The sequence below is a fragment of the Tyto alba genome, unplaced genomic scaffold (assembly GCF_018691265.1).
Source record: "Tyto alba isolate M040663 unplaced genomic scaffold, T.alba_DEE_v4.0 Super-Scaffold_21, whole genome shotgun sequence".
In the NCBI taxonomy this organism is placed as follows: Eukaryota; Metazoa; Chordata; class Aves; order Strigiformes; family Tytonidae; genus Tyto; species Tyto alba.
In genome coordinates, this window is record NW_024881295.1 from 17,048,881 (window position 1) to 17,067,239 (window position 18,359).

At 36.9% G+C, this 18,359-nt stretch overlaps 1 protein-coding gene across 13 annotated transcripts in view; it reads right to left on the bottom strand.

Moving 5' to 3' along the window:
* Nucleotides 1-18,359, bottom strand: part of ERC1 (ELKS/RAB6-interacting/CAST family member 1) — a 300,191-nt gene that overhangs the window by 157,088 nt on the left and 124,744 nt on the right. For 10 of the 13 annotated variants that reach the window (XM_042795216.1, XM_042795218.1, XM_042795214.1 and 7 more), the window contains 2 exons: nucleotides 14,721-14,914; nucleotides 4,187-4,198 (listed from right to left, as the gene is read on the bottom strand). In XM_042795216.1, coding sequence (XP_042651150.1) covers nucleotides 4,187-4,198; nucleotides 14,721-14,914 — 206 coding nt within the window. The remainder of the gene's footprint in view (nucleotides 1-4,186; nucleotides 4,199-14,720; nucleotides 14,915-18,359) is intronic. The other 3 variants (XM_042795217.1, XM_042795215.1, XM_042795213.1) reach the window with 1 other exon arrangement.

An 18,359-nucleotide genomic window follows, 5' to 3' on the forward strand; every position in this document is an offset into this window, starting at 1 on the left:
GGCAACAAAAGAGGACATTTGACAGAAAAGCTACATATTCCACTTTAAATGGAGGAAGAAATCTCTGGTAATCACTATACCTAAAGCAAATTCAGAAGACTATGACAGTGACCTGTTTAAAGGAATACCACAGCTCTGTTCTGTGCACTGCTCACCACCACCCAACCTTCACAGCCAGCAAGTCTGATGCCTTCATTTCTTCCTTTCCCCACTGCCATCTCTAAGGTGCCTTACTGCTACTCATTCACAAGGAATGGACAGCTCTTACAGAGTACTTTTTAATGTAAAGAATTCCATACAACTGTTTTTGCTCTAAGTAGAATTAAAGGAAACATATGTTAAATAGAAAACAACTATGAGAGGTTGTTATTTTTCAGAGATGATGAAGGAAATTTAAATGGAAACTTCTCTGAACACAATGTATCTGGCTCTGCTGAGCTAAAACTAACCGTTGATTACTTGACATGCTTGAAATTCTTATAATTTCCTGATGTGGTTAATGACCAGCATGGTGGCAGAATGAAGACCCGAGTCTTCTGAAGATATGAGACTGAAGAGCCAGCCACACTTCCAGTGCAACTTTTCCTGACTGCTCAGGCACCTTCTCAGTGCTCAGATTCACAGATTCCTGGAGATACAGTATATGGCACAGTGCATAAAGGTATTTCTGTCACAGTGAAAAACCCACAGGTATCATAGATTATATGCCTGTAATCAAGTACTCTTGCTTTTTTTTTGTTGGTTGGTTGTTTTTTTATTTTTTTTTTTTTTACAATTATTGAATAGTATTCTGAGTTTCCTGTATTAGCTTAACTTTCTATACAATATTACCTGCCATTTTCTTATAGAAGGATGATATGCTTTAAATATTTATCTGGCTGTTAGATGTGTTCCATTTAAGATAAATTTAAGACTCTGGAAAAAGGACTGAAATAATCCCCTCAGATTTAGAATTTTGTTTTTACTTTGATTTTAGAAGGCGACACTTGAGTTGCTACACTGAAATTTAATTTTACATGGATACTCATAACAGACTTTTATCTGGATTCATGCCACCAGCCTGCACTCATCTAATCACCAAGCTGCTTTGCTGTGCGGAAATAAGGTATACAGTATTTTTTTATTACTTCCTATTGCATCAAATTCTCTTTGGTATAGCAAAAAATACAGAAAACTTCTTTCTCTTAAGATCTGGATTACTCGCTTCAAAAGATGACAGACAGTACAATTAACCATGTGATGTAAACTATTAGAAAATCTGACAGAAGAAAGTAGGACACTGAAAGACGTGCCTCCTGTGGGAGGCCTCCTGTCTCACTGTTCTAGTTATTTTTCCATTCCAGTGCTATGCTACAAAGAAAAATTTTTGATAAACTTCACCTTGAATGTTATTCAGCAGACAAGGAGCAAAAAAAAAAAAAAAAAAAAAAAAATTGAAGCTGTTGTTTGTTACTCAATTTGAAGCTAGAAATCTTGCTTTTGCTTTATCAATACAGCTTATTGTTCCCTTGAAAAGTATGTACTTGCTCACTAAAACACCTGATTTTGTCAGTCTTGTTACCTTCCTTCATCTCAACTTTTGTGACATGTAGACATAGGAACCACTTAAAAGAAATGTAGCATATGACTTCATGGTATTTTTTTATTTTTTTTTTTCACTGCTGCAGGTAATGGCACCAAAGTAGTGTTATTTGGCTTGTTACTCTTGAACTCAGCATTGGCAAGTTCTTTATGTAAAGCTGTCATCAGCAAAGATGCTTAGCAAAAACTCCTTATGGAAAACTGCTTTAAAATCCCCATGCCTTCCAAGACTGTTTCATTTACTATGAACCAGTATGACATCTACTCTAGGCCCTTAGACTTTTGAGCAGTAAGTACATGTCATAACAGCAACAGTGATGCAGATTATGCTATTATGTTCTGATTCACTGAGTTTATCAACAAGAGAGAGATGATGAAAGCTTAATAGACTGGAAAATTCAGAGGTTTTGCACTGATTACAGTAAGAAAAGTTCTTGATGAGGATACAATTCAGAGTACTTCTTCCTGTTTCTAGCAGGCAGACACACCTAACACATTCTTTCACATATTCACCTCTTTTCCAGGAAGACCCATTTGCTTTGATGTCTGAAAAAAATAAATGCTTTCTACCATTAAGAGAAAAATAAAGTTATGGCTCCCACAGTAGCTTCCAATGTAGAACGTAACTTCACAGAACAGCTATTTCTTCATATGTTGCAGTTAACGGTAATTAGACTGAAATTCATAGGAAAGAAAACAGGTGGTACTGCAACCCCTGTAATTTTCCAGCTTGGCCTTGGGAGAATCTTTTCATTGTGTTTCTGGCCAGCAGGGATTTTGTAGCTCTAAGAGCAGTCATTTCATCTATAACCTTACACTCCTGATTTATATTAACAAATATATGAAAACCTCAGCAACTACTCATCATAGTAATCACTCTTTGATAATGGAAAAGATATTAAAATCCCCCAATCAATAAAGCCACTAAGAAACTATAAGGTCAGAATGGACAATCTCTTTAATGTCTTATCAGAAAGCTCTTCAATGATCCACTTGGCCACCTCACAATGATACACTTGGCCACCTCAAGCCAAAGTCATATCTTCTCTAGCCAATTTACATTATGCTCTGGATGAAAGAAATAATTAAGTTATGGTTACATTGTTTGGGGAAAGAAAAATCATGCCAGGTCTCAGAAAAAACACACTCAAACCACACTCTAAAATTCCCTCTCTTGTTCATCACAAATTCCAGCACGGGTATTGACAAAAACCCATAGCCATATGGATTGAAGCAGAAATCTTGGACAGATGGATTCCATAACATGTATGACTTTATTAGCCAGACAAAGCACATCAAACTCTACTCACACCGGCAACCAGCAAATACAATCTACCCAGCAGAAGTCCCGCTCATAACAGAAAAGACACTGTGTGTATTTCAGAAGAAAATGCTCACAGGGCAGAAAAGCTTCCTGCCAGTTCTGTTCTTTGGGATCTGGAGAAAGAGGGTCATTCAAGGACAGCCCTCCTCTCCCCAGCAATTACAAGTATGACAGTACGACACACTGGATACGGAAGGTATTGATGGACAACAAGATTAACTTCCAATCTTTTTCCAGTTTGTGGGAGGAAGGAAAATACGCAGCCAAGGCCACAAGCGCAATGTCTGTGCCAAACCAAGGTCAGAACACCGGCACAATTTAAAGGCATCAGCAGCATCACAGCACCATGGGATTCCACTCACCACTACATTTTTCACAGTGCTAATCAGGAATAGAAAAGTCGGATGTTGGTTGATAACTCAGAATTTTAGTCATTAAGTAGAGGTTTTCTGGGCAAAGACACTGCCTGAAGCAATTATAATCATTCTTTCGTCACGAGTCACAGATGCTTTCTACCAAAGAGACTTTATGAGCAAAGACTAGAATCCAAAATGGTTTCAGAGCCTTTCAAAGGCAGCTGGGGGGTCATTAGATAATGCACCCTGACTTGTATTACATAGGGCATAGATGTTTAGTCCTTGCAGCTCGACTGAAACCCCAAAAATCTATGTTTAGCAACTGCTTTTAAAATATAAAAATAAAAAATTGAGCCATGGGTGAAAGACTTCAAAACACATTGTCTCTTGCTAGGATTTTTTTCAGTAGTTTATCACTTTGTGCCTTCCACAAATTTACCATCTTGCTAATTTACTTATCTTTAACCCTCAGCCCTTGGGTCTTTCTGACAGCACAACACACTCAAACTGTACCAAAACTAATTCTGCAACATCACTGCAAGGTTTCAGACACAGATGCAATGATAAAAATCCAACACTTAAAGTATGTATGACTAGTATTTTAAAGGAACTAGTTTTGCATTCAACAGCGTATATCAGAGAATATGGCTAACGTTCAATCTTTTCTCCTCTCGAAGTAACAGATAAAACCTGTAATATTTAAACTCTCTTGCTTCAGCTTCCTGTTCCTGTAGTTTTTTCCCTTGAAAGGCTTAACTGGTAAGTCTTCCCCCTTCTTCCCAATGCACTACAACATTGATTTACAGTGGTTTGATATAAATTCTTTTGTAGATCATGTAATTTGATGTGCAATCTTCTGTGAATCTCAATTTTAGCTGAATAGACAACAGTCTTATAAACACCCTTATTAAAAGTGAGTACTGACCTTGAGGTGAGGCTGAAGGAAGCAGCAAATCCAGGAAGGAGATGCGAAAGAAAAAGAGTTAAAGTTTGTGAAAACAGTGTCCAGAGATAAGGCAGTTCAAGAATACAGGACAAAACAAGCAGATCTAAATCAGGTAATGACACACAGACACACAGTCCTTCACAAACACAGAGCTGCAAGTTTTATAGACATCTAGTAATATTAATAATAAAAAAAAAAAAAGGACCTTTACATTAGATTACACCATTTCACTTGGAGGCAACTTTCTGTAGAGAAAAGAGTCTCCAATACATAACAGTTCTTGGAAAAGGGAAATAAGCCAACTGTACAAAATTCTGGATTTACATCACATCACTAGCAAGTATCATTCTTCCAGAATTCTAACTAACATTTTGAAAATGTGGAGTTTGACAATCCAAGATGGACCTTAATATGCTCCTTTATGCCATCTTCTGGGGGCTTATCTTCTCTGCATGAACCAGACACACATTTTTTTTCACTCTTCCTGCAGATGACCCAGTCTTGTCAAAAGGGAATAAACAGAAGGGAGAAAAACCCCAACCATGGAGTAAAGTCTTCAAGACCTGAAGACTTGTGAAAGCTAAAAGTTCATCTTTCTTAATTTTGACATTGAAGTCAACCTTCCAAAGACAAATAAAAAAGCATCTGCCTCTTCTTCCTGCAGTGTTGCTGTCTTAATTCTCCCATAGAAGGTGCAATCTAAAAACAATAATGACCGAACAGGCATATTTTTGACAGTTCTCTCCAACATTGTTCAACAGCAGGATTGACTGAGACAAAATGCTGGAGTTCCCTGTATAACATGAGGTTCATTATTGCTTTTTTTCCAAGTATCTCCAATATCTTTTTATAGGCATCTGCTGTCAATTTCACTGATAACAGCAAGGTAAGTCAACAAGGAGCCATAAATACAGATCTTTTTCATCCGATTTTAAACTTTATACTTTTTCAGTCAGTAGAAGAGAGGAAAAGAAAATGTCCTTCTGTCCAAAGTGGCAATTTGGCTTCTACAACATATGTTGTACTTCTCCCATGGCAAAAATTCACTCTAAAAAGGCAGGGTATGGTCTGGAGAAAAATATTTCTATAAGACAGGCTAACTGCTATATGCTTTACTACTCTTGGTATATGGAACCATGCAAATGAAACCTGAAGCCCTTATTTCTGACATAAAATTTACAAACAACAATGCAGCATTTTGAATTTGTACAAGCAGCAGTTTCAGAGTGAGGTACAGTTGAGAAGTGTATTGTTGGTCTGTCACAGATAAATTCGGGTAAAGATACTTTTCTTTGGCTTTTAAACTAACATTCTTCAAATCAAGTTCTTCAAGGACAGCTGTTGTAAAGGCTGTGTTATTTGGGGATTTTGGGAAAGATGAGACTTGCAAAATGCGAAATACCACATCTCAGTGTTTGATCTTGAAGTAAGTTACAACGCTGCAAAAGCCTCAGATAATTCATATAGAAAAGTGTGTAACTAACAATTCTGACTGCAATCCAAGAGTACAGTTTCTAAACTGAACTGCAGAGCTATGGTCAAATAAATCTAACAAAAGGGAATAAAAAAGTGAAAATAAACACTTCATTAGATATGTGAATAAAAAAGGTACAGGGAAAAAACGCTTGACCTTTTTATGACTGTTACTGAATCTAGATTATGGAAGTTTAAGACTTCTCATTTTGTGTTTCAAGGACCTTTTGTAGTTCCTGGTTCTATAGTAATGATGTTGTGATATTGTTTCTTCAATTTAACAGCGAAAAAAAGTACAAGCCAGAATTCAGAATAGCCCTGCAGAATCTGAATGAACCACACTGTTATTTCAACTGCTATTAAAGGTAGCATCTTTTGCTGGCACAAGATGAAGGCAAAACAGTACCTGAAATGATATTCTGAGGTCACCTGCAATTTTCTGTATGCTACAAAGTATTATTTAGCCAGCTGCACAGGATTTGAATGGAGAATAATTATTGCTACATCTTCATTTGGTTATGGAATAAAGTCTTTCTTCCAAAGAAAAATACACTTTGTGCAACTGTTAGCCCCTTTTTCTATGTTATTTTACAGGGGGTCAAAGTATTTCTAAAATATGTGGATTTTTAGAATAATCATAATATTTATTCAAACAAAAATGAGGAATATGTCTGAAAGCACATTAAAATTAGAAAAAAATCTGGAACTTTGAGTGCTATCACTCAAATTAAAACCAAGGCAGACACCTGAAATTGTCAGATATTAGGAAGTCAATGGAAATCTGCTACAGACAGGAGGTGAAACCTCAGTGCCCAGGGCTACATCAGTGAAATTGAGCAGAGGAGCACAGCAAGCATCTGCCCCAGGAAGCAGCCCCAAGCAAGCAGGATCAGATACATATCGAGACATGCTCATTAGAGAGCAAAATAATAATTTTTAGTTTGCACTATTTCCCTTCGAGCAAGAACACACACTTGCAGCATTCCTTACAAGATCCAGCAGCAGCGTTTCTGCCCAGCCCCACTAACTGTGTAGTCCAATGCAACAGTCACACAGGGAGACAATACGATTGTAACACCAAATGGTAGTAGAGAAATCTATTTTCTTTTAAAATGCCATCTCATTAATTTTAAAGACATAGCTGACTTAAATCTGATCGATGGGTGCAGATCTAAAAAGTTGGTGAGATATGAACACTTTAGTATTTTAATTAAGAAACAGATATATTTAAACAGCCATTGATTATTCCAGCTATAATCTTTTCCACATGCTTGTATATTATAGGGAATGGAACGAGCCTGCTACAGTAGTCTCAGATGTACTTAGGCAGAAGCTTATGTAATGATTTCTAGTCAACCTTTGAATTCCACTTGTCTGAGAGTGATTGTGTATATTTACTACTTTGTCATTCCTTCGAAGCAGTGTGACAAGGAATAATATGCACTTGATCTTCCTCATGTCAGTCAAAGCAGAAAGGCTATTTACGTTTATCACTTTTGACACCTTCTATTGGTAAAAAGAATGATGGCTGGTCTTTTCCTTTCTTTTTAGTTGATATTTAGAGGCATGGGGAAGAGATGGAGAGACAGAGAGAGAAGGTTTGCGTGTGCACCCACGCGCACAGGCATGCACGGATCTAAGAGCACAAAGACAAGCACAGATCACCATGGAGCACTAATTTTGCTATTTCACTGGCTTACTGGTGATTACTGGATTTTCCTTTTGTTCTTAATGTAATCCAAGACAATGTAAGGATCTGACACTTACTTCTACTGTATCAATTGTATAAAATGGGGCTTTTGGTTTTGTTTGTTTGTTTTCAGGAGTGGTTTTTTTTTTTTTTTACTCTCTACATATTAGTTTGTGAGTATGGATACCCTCATATCGTTCAACGGTGTTGTCTGAAACAAAGCTACAAAATAGCTTTTGAAGAGATGTAGTCAGGGCAGATAACAATGAAACCCTAATATGCAAACTAGACTTATATTTACATGATGTTCTTTCTCCTCTGGTTTTATAATTATTTTAATTATTTATAGCTCTTGCACTCTACTGATCTAGCAGTTAGATTAGGAGATACTTTCTAAATAAAACCTATCATTGCTACAATGCAGGCAGAGTATAAATCATCAGATGACAGCTCCTATATTCATTACAGATAATAGAGTTAGGCATGAGAGGGAATGCTTGATAACCACCTTGATTTAATGATAAAAACAAACAGGACTTTAATGCTACAGGAAATTTGGCAGGAAAAGCAGCCTTCAAAAAAGTTCACAACCAGCGCTTCTCATTGCTCCTAAGTATTTCTCTAGTGTAGGGTCCTTACTGGAGGATCCAAGATCAGATCCTTAGTCGTGGATTATTGACAAACCAAGCTTTCAGCCCACTGCTCAATTTAACAAAGGAGACAGTATGTACTCAGTTCCATAGCGATGAATCACTCTGTTTAGTAGCGTCAGTCCTGCCTGCTTGAACATGGAAATAATACCAGGACAAACACCCAGGCTTAGGTGGTTCGACGATGGGATAACACAGCAAGCTCATTCAGCCAAAGCCTGCATCAGCCCTGACCTCTCACCATGTCAAGGGCTGGACTAACTGGGGTTCTTTGACCTTGTTTTTTAGAACAGCTGTTTCTGCAGTATCACAAAGTTTCAGTTTTTCCCAAGACACAGGAAAATTGAGAGAATGGGAAAGAAAGGACAGCTAAATAAAGACCAAATGGAAAGGGGATATCCCATTATATGAAAAAGGTGAGGACGGATTGAGGAGTCACCATAAAATCACTATGATGGCTTTTTTTATCTGGTGCTCTCTACAGATGGATTTGCAATTATTGGCAGTGTCTCTCTCTCTCTTTCTTTTCTTAGATGTAGGTTTCAGAAGTGATTAGTGAGTTTGAGTGTTGACCTGAAAATACTTTAACAAAGGTTGGCTTCCAGAGGGCAGGCACGCACCTTCTGAAAATCAGCATACTTTCAAAGGTCTGAAGTTCAATACCTGTAAGTGAAGGTTCCTGCATCTTATATTCTTATCTGTTTAGAGCAGTTAAGTTGATTCAAAATGTATTATTTTTCCTCTGTAAAACTTGATGTGAGATTTCAGGTGTAATGTTCATTTTCTACGAAGATAAAGCAAGACTGAGAAGAAATAACTTATTACTTCATTTACTAGCTTGGAAATTATGAACATCTTAATACTCAATAGATCTGTGTGCTCAAAGGTGGAGCTGGATTAACTACAGGCCTGACCACTTCTTTCCATTACAAAACCTTGTTCTAAGTTGCTTGCCAAATATTAACAAATTGTGCTGACATTTTCCAGGACAGGTGTCAGCCTCATCCAGAATTTTTTGGGGACATTTTCAGATATGTCCTTCACACATCGAAGGCAGCATTCTTGTGGAAAAAATTTGTTCATATGGTTAAAGACTATATCACTTTACTATGATACATAGGCTCACATAAGAGGTGAGTTAAAACTACATGGCAATCTTCATTTTGTGTGTTCCTAAATTTTGAGTGATTAACCTTAATATGCACTTAAACTATGGATTTTTGAGTGAAATGGATGAGAAACACAACAATAACAATAAATTCTGCCTTGTAATAATACCATGCAGCTATGAGACAAATATATTCAATCTGCTTTTATGATTTATGGTACCAAAATGTATTAAAGTATGTTAAAGCAATATTTAATTATTTCATTATGCCTGAATCAGAGTGCAATTTATTTTTGGAGGACTTTAATGACTTATGATAATACAGAATTATAGTCATGCTATCTCTCAAGGTTAACTTTAATGGTCATGATTATGACTTTATAAACACTCTTTGTTCTTTAATTTGACAATATCCCTTTTCCTTTAAATTACTTATATGCCCTGACATGTTTCCTGTTTAGCAACTATCTAAAAAAATTATTTAAAAATTCACAGAAATGACCAACTTGAAAACCAAAGGTGATTATTATAAGATACGAGTAGTGGTTTTAAAATACGTATTTCAACTTCAAATTGTTGACTTAAGCTTAGGGCATAATTTACTAGTATAGTTTCCTTTACACTATTCTAGGAAACCATAAAGTTGATGGAACATGAAGTTAATTTCCCTCCATCTATCCTTCACAGACCACTACACAAATGTATCACTGTCTTAAAGACATACAGAGTAAGACAATTCCTTCTACTGTCCACATTTTTCATCACTCCTTTGAGATCACCCTATGGTTTTTAATCTTTTATTTTTATTTACTGTTGAGAAGAAATATTTAAGATGGCGCGTATACCTTTTGGCTGCTACACATCAAAAGTTTAAAGGTTTCTTCTTGAACAGGGCATCCTTAAAATTCTTTTTAGAAAAGCTCCCGAAAATCTCTCTCTCAAAATAGACATCCTTTTCAACCATCCCTAACAGGACTGCTGGTATTCTAAAGCTGAGTACAGTCTTCCTTTGTTCCCAAATCACAGTCAAGTTTTCTTCAGGAAAGAAATGGTAGTGCCCTATATCCTTACAAGGACTACCTACCATATATAGTGAGCATGACAAATTAAAATCAATTTCAAGTCTGTAACTGGAACCATAACTTATATATATATTCACTCAGTGCTTACTTCTGAAGCAACATATATATATATATATATATTTACTGCCACCTCTCAAGTATGAAGTCAGTTCTTGTTTGCAGAATACATGCACAGATACCTCTGTGTGTAAATTACCAATCTGAAGGCTGTGATGGCCATGTCCCAGATGATCAGCTTTATTTTTTTTTCTTTTATCTTTTTTTTTTTCTTTCTTTCTTTTTCTTATTACAGGATAATAATCACAATAAAACTAAAGAATAAGTCAATACTGACCTCTATCAATGACACATTTTAGAACACTTGAGTTTTAGCTGGTTCAGGCAGAATTGATAGCAGAGATTAGAACCAAAGGTAAAACACAGCAAGAGAATTAGAATAAAAAGCAACAGCTTCTGTCGAGTTTAAGTCAGGGAGAATAGCAGCAAACCTCCTTTGGACTGTGGTCATAACCACTGTGACACAAGTTGAACGCAGAGACTGTTAGAGCGCGTACTTGACACAACTAGATCCTGTTTGACCTAAGAAAAAAAAAGCATAATTGCAGCAGACCCAAACAGCAGCAGCAGCAGCAGCCGGGCAGCCAGCGGTGACATTCCACCCCACAGGAAACAGAAGCCTTATAGAGCACTCACTTTCCCAGGAAGTCCCACACAAACCCCCCTACGTGTTGCGGTGCAGGGACTGACACCTGGTAGGGAGGGTGCAATTTGCAGGAGGCGTGCTTTCTGAGAAAAGGCATAGTCAAAAAAACCCCCGCACGTACAGAACAAAACAACTCATGGAACCAGGACGTGACAGTATAAATGGAAAGAAAAAGCGAGGAAGGAAACAAAACACAAAACGAGAAGTTACAGAGAGACAGGAGATTATGGAATGGCAATACAAAAAGCAAACAGTTAGTTATAAAGAAAGCGAATAACCAGACAGCTGCAAAACCCTCTACACCACCACAATACAGGGTCAGAAACAAAACTTATTGGGCTGTTCACCCACAGAAAAAATATGGACTTATGGCCCACCTCCCTGTAAGAAAAAGCAAAAACCTGCCCACAGAGAATATAAATTAACGAGCTTGTGCTTTCAATCTCATATTGACTCAAGAGTATTTTTCAAACTTTTGCATAACATGAACCATATTTAACACTTATTTTTTTATATTTTTCCTCCCATTCACAGCTGAAAAACAACATCCCCCACCCCGTAATTGCAACAGTTACTGAAAAGTGGAAGCATTTCCCTCTTTATTTTAATTTGAACTGAAGGCAGCTTTGCCATCACTGAAAAGGCTTAAGAGTTTTCTGCTTTTCATTTCATCTTCTTCTCCTCCCATTTTTTCTGCTTCCCTGTTCCCCTGTACATACCTCCCTAGCAGACAACTCATTTCTCTTCTATGGATGGAACCGTGTTACTATTTCTCTTCTGACAATGCATGGTCTAGTTGTCACATGTAATTATCATAAGGGAAAACTCCAGGGAGAGACTCTCTCTCTCGAAAAATTCTGGGTTTTTTTAGTACAGTTATTCTCTGAATGTGATTTATTTTTTCTCATCTTGCTCTATATGGAATAATAATGGTTCCTGATAGGCACAGCACTATTCACTGTTTGCTTGCTGACAAATGCTTCTGAAAGCACTAGGGGATTCTTTGCACAGCAGAGTTTGAACAGCTGTAGAAGCATTAGAAATCAAGATAAATTCTACTTCACTCTGCACAGACTACAGGTTTAGGAAGGACTTCTACAAGGCAGAATTATCTATTCTTTTCAGGAAACCAAGACTCTAGCTCTAACACATCCATGTAACACGCCTGGATATATCAGTTCAGCCATGAAAATACTTTATAAACAAGCATGGTAGACAAAACCAGGTCCAACCTTTACATTTAACAGGCATATTAAAATCTCTGCTTTGTGTAAAAACTCACAAGGAGAAAGCAAACTTCCAGAGACTAGGGATTTGGGTGACCAGTTGAAAACAACTAAGGCCAAATAGAAATCTCAACAATTATTCAGAAAAAGATAAATTACTAGTCAAAACGTCACTACAAAGTACCTGAAACCTTGCATCTTTTACTCCAGTGCTGTGCAGTTCTACCTGAAAAATCATTTCAGGTGTTGATAACTTTGCTAATTCACCACATTAACAGTGTGCACCTTAGGTCTCTAGATTTTTAAGACCCTTTCCATTTCCCCTTAAGAGTGGTTAGAGAACATTAATATTATTAGATTTTTTTTTTTTTTATCCTTGATTTATATGGCTGCTGGCAATCACATGATAACAAAAATAGTCTTTGACACAGCTGAAATACCTGTTCTAATTACCAGAAATAAAGGGCATACTCTGTTATTTCAGCAATGGTAGAAAAGATGACCAATTAAAAAAAGAGGACCACTATTTTTTTTGTAACAGTGAAGATCAGGTGGTAAGAATGAATGGGTAACACTGAACAGTCAAAGTATTCACCAAATTGTTATGGAATGATGTTCAGTCATTTGGGGGTTTTATGCTTTCATTGATATAGTAAGAGTTTGATCTGTGACTGAAACAGCAAGAAACTATCATTTTAACATGAAAAACAGTAATTGCTTTGAAGATCTCTGGAACTGCATCTTTTCAAAGAAAAAGTTCCTTCCTAACTCTTTGAAGATTGTGTGCTAATGATTTTATCTGTAAAAGAGGAGGCTCATCTTCATTTCTCTTGTTATTTTTGCTTTGTAGGCTATCAACTCTTTTGATTATAGGCCAATTATATGTGTATATTCAGTGTTTGACACTGCAAGTCCCAATCTTGATTAGAGCTTCTGAATGTAAATGTAATAGAAAAATCAGACTTGCATTAAAAATGTGCATAAGAAAATTTTCTTCCTGCCATTCAACCTCCTCTGTGAATCAGGTTGAGGAATGATGAATATTTCTGACTTGTTTTTCCTAAACAGTAAATACTTCTGCACACAGAAAAAATTAAGGTACTATGAACATATTTCTTCCCCATACATTACTTCTAATACAAGTTTGTTCCTTATACCCTGATTCCTAGTCAACTTGTAAGACCTAAAATGATGACATAGTGAACCTCATGCCTAAGGTGTGCACCTCTAAGAGACTGAAAAAAAATCACACAGACAAATATGACTTATAATTGCTATTTAGTTTTTTCATGTCTATATTTAATGCACCTACTCTATCAACCTATTGCCTAAATGTTCTGCTGAATATATCACGTTTCAATGGGCTGCAAGTTACATCACTTATGAAAAAAGGGAAGACAGTTAAAAAGGACATATCCTCACTTTTAGGTGTTCAAGCTTACACCATAGGTATAGAGAATTTTGGTCAAATAAAACAAGAACTTAAAACTAACAGATGCTGCTTACAATCACAAAGAGAGAAGAAACCCAGCTGACAAGTTGAGCTCTTTCAGAGCTCTGCCACTTTCAAGGAAACAAGAATGAGCTTCTTAGAAAAGAGTTTTTCAAATCATTCAGAGGCCCATAATTTGACTATTGTCAAGCCAATGAACAATAAACATTGTCATCACACAGAACCTGAAATGTCCTCTACTCAGTTGCCCTAATCGTCCTGACACTAAATGCACAGTAGTTAAACAGTGATAAAATAGAAATTAGAAAGACTATTCTGGCACAAATCAAATGGGAATAATCAAATTTTTATTTTGGTGTTCCAAGTTATTCTTGACTGCGAATGATAAAGTAAACAAAAAAACTCAAACAGGTATTACTGCCTAGGAACTCCCTCTTGGCCCACTGTAAGGTGAGAAAATGACAGAAAACAGAATTTGTTTCAGGTATTTCCCAAGATCTACTCTTTAGAACTGTGATGAAAATGTAATGGAATCATAATAAATTATAATTTCTGTTTGGGACATTAAAGTCTAGAAAAAAAATATCAGAGCACCCTGGCACCAACAGAAAGATGTAAAATGTTGAAAAGCACTGAATCACATTTTGTTTGGACAAAAGCAAATCTGTTCATTTGGCTTCACATGAGCCAAGGTTTACCTGTGTCCCTACCAGTACAAAGAGTCTCAATGCCCCTTGTCAGAAGAACCCGAGTAACTAGTATCACAAGCTCTTAAAAGTAATTTTTCTTATTTGCTTTTTGGAGAACCATGCCTAAGGAATTTATTAAATCAAAAGAACAAATTGCTCTCTAAACAGACCACAGTGTCAGCAGCTTTTCCTACCATCTCCATTCCCTTACAGTTCTAGCTACCCTTCTAGTTCTATCTATATCAGCCAGGTAATGAAAACAGGCAGTACGACACCTTTTTGCTTACAATTTACCAAAATAAATGACTGAAGGCAGAAAAACTCTAAACAGACTTTTGCAAAATAGACACTCTAAGGTTTTTAAGACAAGAAAAATGGTAAGTTATCTCTAATTTTTATCAGCTATTTTGCTCCTCTAGTAACTTTATACCATTCTCACCTCTCCAGTTCTGCTATCTTCTTATCCTTATCATTCTTCTCATTTTCCATCTCTTTCAAGATTTCCAGAAGACGATCCACTTCTGCTTGAGCCTTGCTAGATTCTTCCCGATACCGTGTTACCTCCCTTTCCAGTTGCTGCATACGATCACTCAGCTCTGGGCTGGCCCTAGCCTCCAGTGTTGCTTCATGAGCCTGTAAGAGAAAGGTTCAAGAAAAAATTCTTCATTCACACATATGTATTTTACAGATACTATGATGACTGCAAGATGCTATCCAGATATCTATTTCAAAATGGCAAGATTAATTATTAAACAGAAGTAAATATGCAGTGCATATGCTATTTTTAAGTATGGGGAAATAGTTTCTAGAGAAAGAAAAAATCAGAAACAAATTTTTTAATTCAGTCTAAAAAAAATGTAAATGATTTTTTGATCTGAAACAGAATCGACAGAGGAAAGCAGTAAAAATATGAAAAAAATTAAACTTCTGTGAAAGGAAAGAAAAAGTAAGTGTGAGTGGGTATAAAATTTTCAAAAATACATTAAAACAGTGATATGACTGTAGAATTAGTTATCAGAGGTATTTTTCAGCTAGATAATCTACAAAAATGAATCACAGGTTAATAGCCTTCAATAACTAGATGCGTATGCAAGGTGTCAGATGGATTTGCACGGATGGTGCTGATGTACTGAAGTCCTTGCTAGTTACCTGAGCTGTACAGACTAGGACTAATATGAGTATGGCTACTTACTGAAATAATCTTTGCCTAGTAATCTAGGAAATATGATTTTTCAAAATCAGGCTATGGGAACAACTAGCATCAGAGGACTGAAGATAAAATGACCCCAACAAAGAGGTTTGTGGTTGTTTTGTTTATAAAAGGCTTGGTTTGTTACAAAAATCACTTATTAGTAAAATTAACTCAACAGTTCCCAAGCATATTAGAGACAGAGAAAAGGCAGTACTTATGCTGGAATTTAAACCAGCGGACTAAGGACTACCTTTTCATTCTCCTCCCTGCCCCTCTGCTCTTGAATCTTGAACTGCTATTAGATATCAATTAAAGCTACTTCAGAATTGCTCAAATTTGCTTCAGTGAACAGCCGGTTTGGTGGAGCTATTCTGCTGACCAAGATTGCCTGCAAACTCAAGGCCTTCCTCCTCTCTGAAACAAACCTACAACAGAAAAAAAGACTATTGACTTTTTCCCCCGCTCTGTGCAGCTGCAGAAAGTTGTGTTACAAGCTGCCAATGTTCTGCTCCAAAGCACAGTAAGTCTAGATCCAGTAGCATAGGACCCTGTTGCTTTTAAAGGTAATTGGACAGGGCAGCAGCATAAAATTCAGGGTTAGAAGCTGCTGCTTCCAAAGAAGCAAACAGCAAAAATACACTTGGCTGAATCTGTTTAGTCATTCAGTAAAATAAGACTGAAGGAAAATATTCGTACATTGAGCCCAACGCTTTTGCCTTGAAGTCTCTTGTTTTTAATTAGCTCCACTAAAACCAAGGCCACATTCTAGTGAAATCCAAGAGAATCTTAGAGCAGAATATTCTAGGACTGAAGAACATCCTGATGCCTGTCTTTACTAGGACACTGTGACCTTGGGATGGATCTATGTTTCCCAAATACTGGAACGCTTCACATCCTGCAGCCTTGGCCCTGCAGTTCCTGCCTGAGGGTTGATGCTAAACTGTTTTGGTTTTATATTTTAAAAGCAGGAATTCCAGAAAGCTGGAAACCTGCACAGTATTTTATCCTAGAACAAAATGCCTGGCAATCCCCAGGTCTCCCAGGCAGGTCTCCGCAGGAGTGCTCAACAACCACAGATCCTGGAAGAACAGAACCCTTTCCGGAGGCAATGCATTTAGGAAGACTTGAAAGGCTCCCTCCTTCTGACTGACTTTTAAGTCAAACCCTGCCACTCCTCTGTGTCTGAGCTGTAAGTCTGAAAATCTTGATTCTGAGCTTCTGGCTGAGATCTGGCTGCAAGCGCATCCCTGGGTGAACCTGGAAGCTTTAAGAAGCCTTTTGGAGTTAGGGCTGTCAATGCTTCCACATTCCTAACTGCCCCATAAACACTTTGAATTATACACCCTTGGAAAGGGCCCTCTACAGCAAGCAGAAGTCTAATTAACATGTTGCCAAGATGATGCAGACTCCAGGAGGACACTGCAGCAATGAGACCGACAAGTGTGTCGGTTCCATGAAGCATCAGGGAACATACTTTGCTTTGGAAGGTGAATACTGGTGGGTGTTCCTGAAATGCCTTACTGGGATTACCAGCCTGCAGGAAATACGAAATATTTGATGTAATATCCTTTTCAACTACACCTTAATTATAAACAAAAACTCCATCCCTCCCTCCCAAATACTGTTTTGCAGGAACTGGCAATACTGGTTTTGGGGGGTATCTATAAATCTTCTGGGGGGCATCTATATTCTCCTAAGAGACACAATGTATAAAGTTAAGTCTGGTTTTCACCAAATGCAGAGCCTGAATTCTTGTGTACTTGTTTTAGGTAAGTTTCCAACATCTCAAATTGTTTGTTTTAACAAATAATCCTCCAGGCTCTTTGAAGTCATCCAAAATACATAATCAGATAATCAAGAAACTTCTTAAAAAAAAAAAAAAAAAGCTAAGATCTTAGCCTGGATTACTAAACTCTCTAAAATTCAAAATAAGTTATAAAACCTAATGCAATTCTACTGTCACGACAGTCCTGATTTATATTAGTCTGTGCTAATGAAAGCATCTCCACAACGACCCAAGAGACACTACTGAGAAGAGGAAATCAATTTTCTTTTTTAGAAAATTAGCCAACAAGTCAGTGTGTCTGGTTCTTATAGAATGTAAGGGCTATTTTCCTGACATAAATTATTAGTTAAGACATGTAACACATGTTATTTGTATATAATGCACATAAGTATGGATACTTTCACCTAACACAAAGAGAACGTTATGCGATATGGTGTAAACTGGAGACCACTTCCTGAGTTGTGAATTACTGAGTGAGTGACTTTGGTCCATTTTGTGGGTTATGTACAAAATACGTGTTGCATGACCATATCTAAAATCCTACTGGATTCATTTATTGTATAGAGGAGAAAACCAATGCATTTAGAGGTTTCCCACAAACTCACATCAAGGTCTGGAACAGATGAAATTGGCTACCTGCCCAATACAACATTGTGTGAAATAATTTAGCAGTATTTTTTTTTTTAACCAAAAATAAAGTTAAACACAAATAATGAATTCCGATATTCACGGTAAAAAGCCCACATACAACATCTCCCGCCCACCAAAGGTGTACAAAAACTCCCAACCAAGGCAGTAATTTCATTTTCAAACCAGAATGGATATACAAAGTGACAAATACACTAAGACAGTTTCTGCAGTATTAAAAGAATGTAAAAAGTGCATTTCCATAGGTTCCATTTTCAGTTCTGCCTAAGACAGTGTTCCTAAATCTTCAACCTCTTAATACAGTCACAAACACATGTGAAAATGTATAAAAGTATGATAAAAAATAAATTGAAAAAGTTGCTTGCTTAGGGTGAAAGGAACATTGCAATTTCTCCTCCAACTATGAGAAATAAGAAAAGGTAGGTCTACACAGGCCATTGAGTTTACCTGAT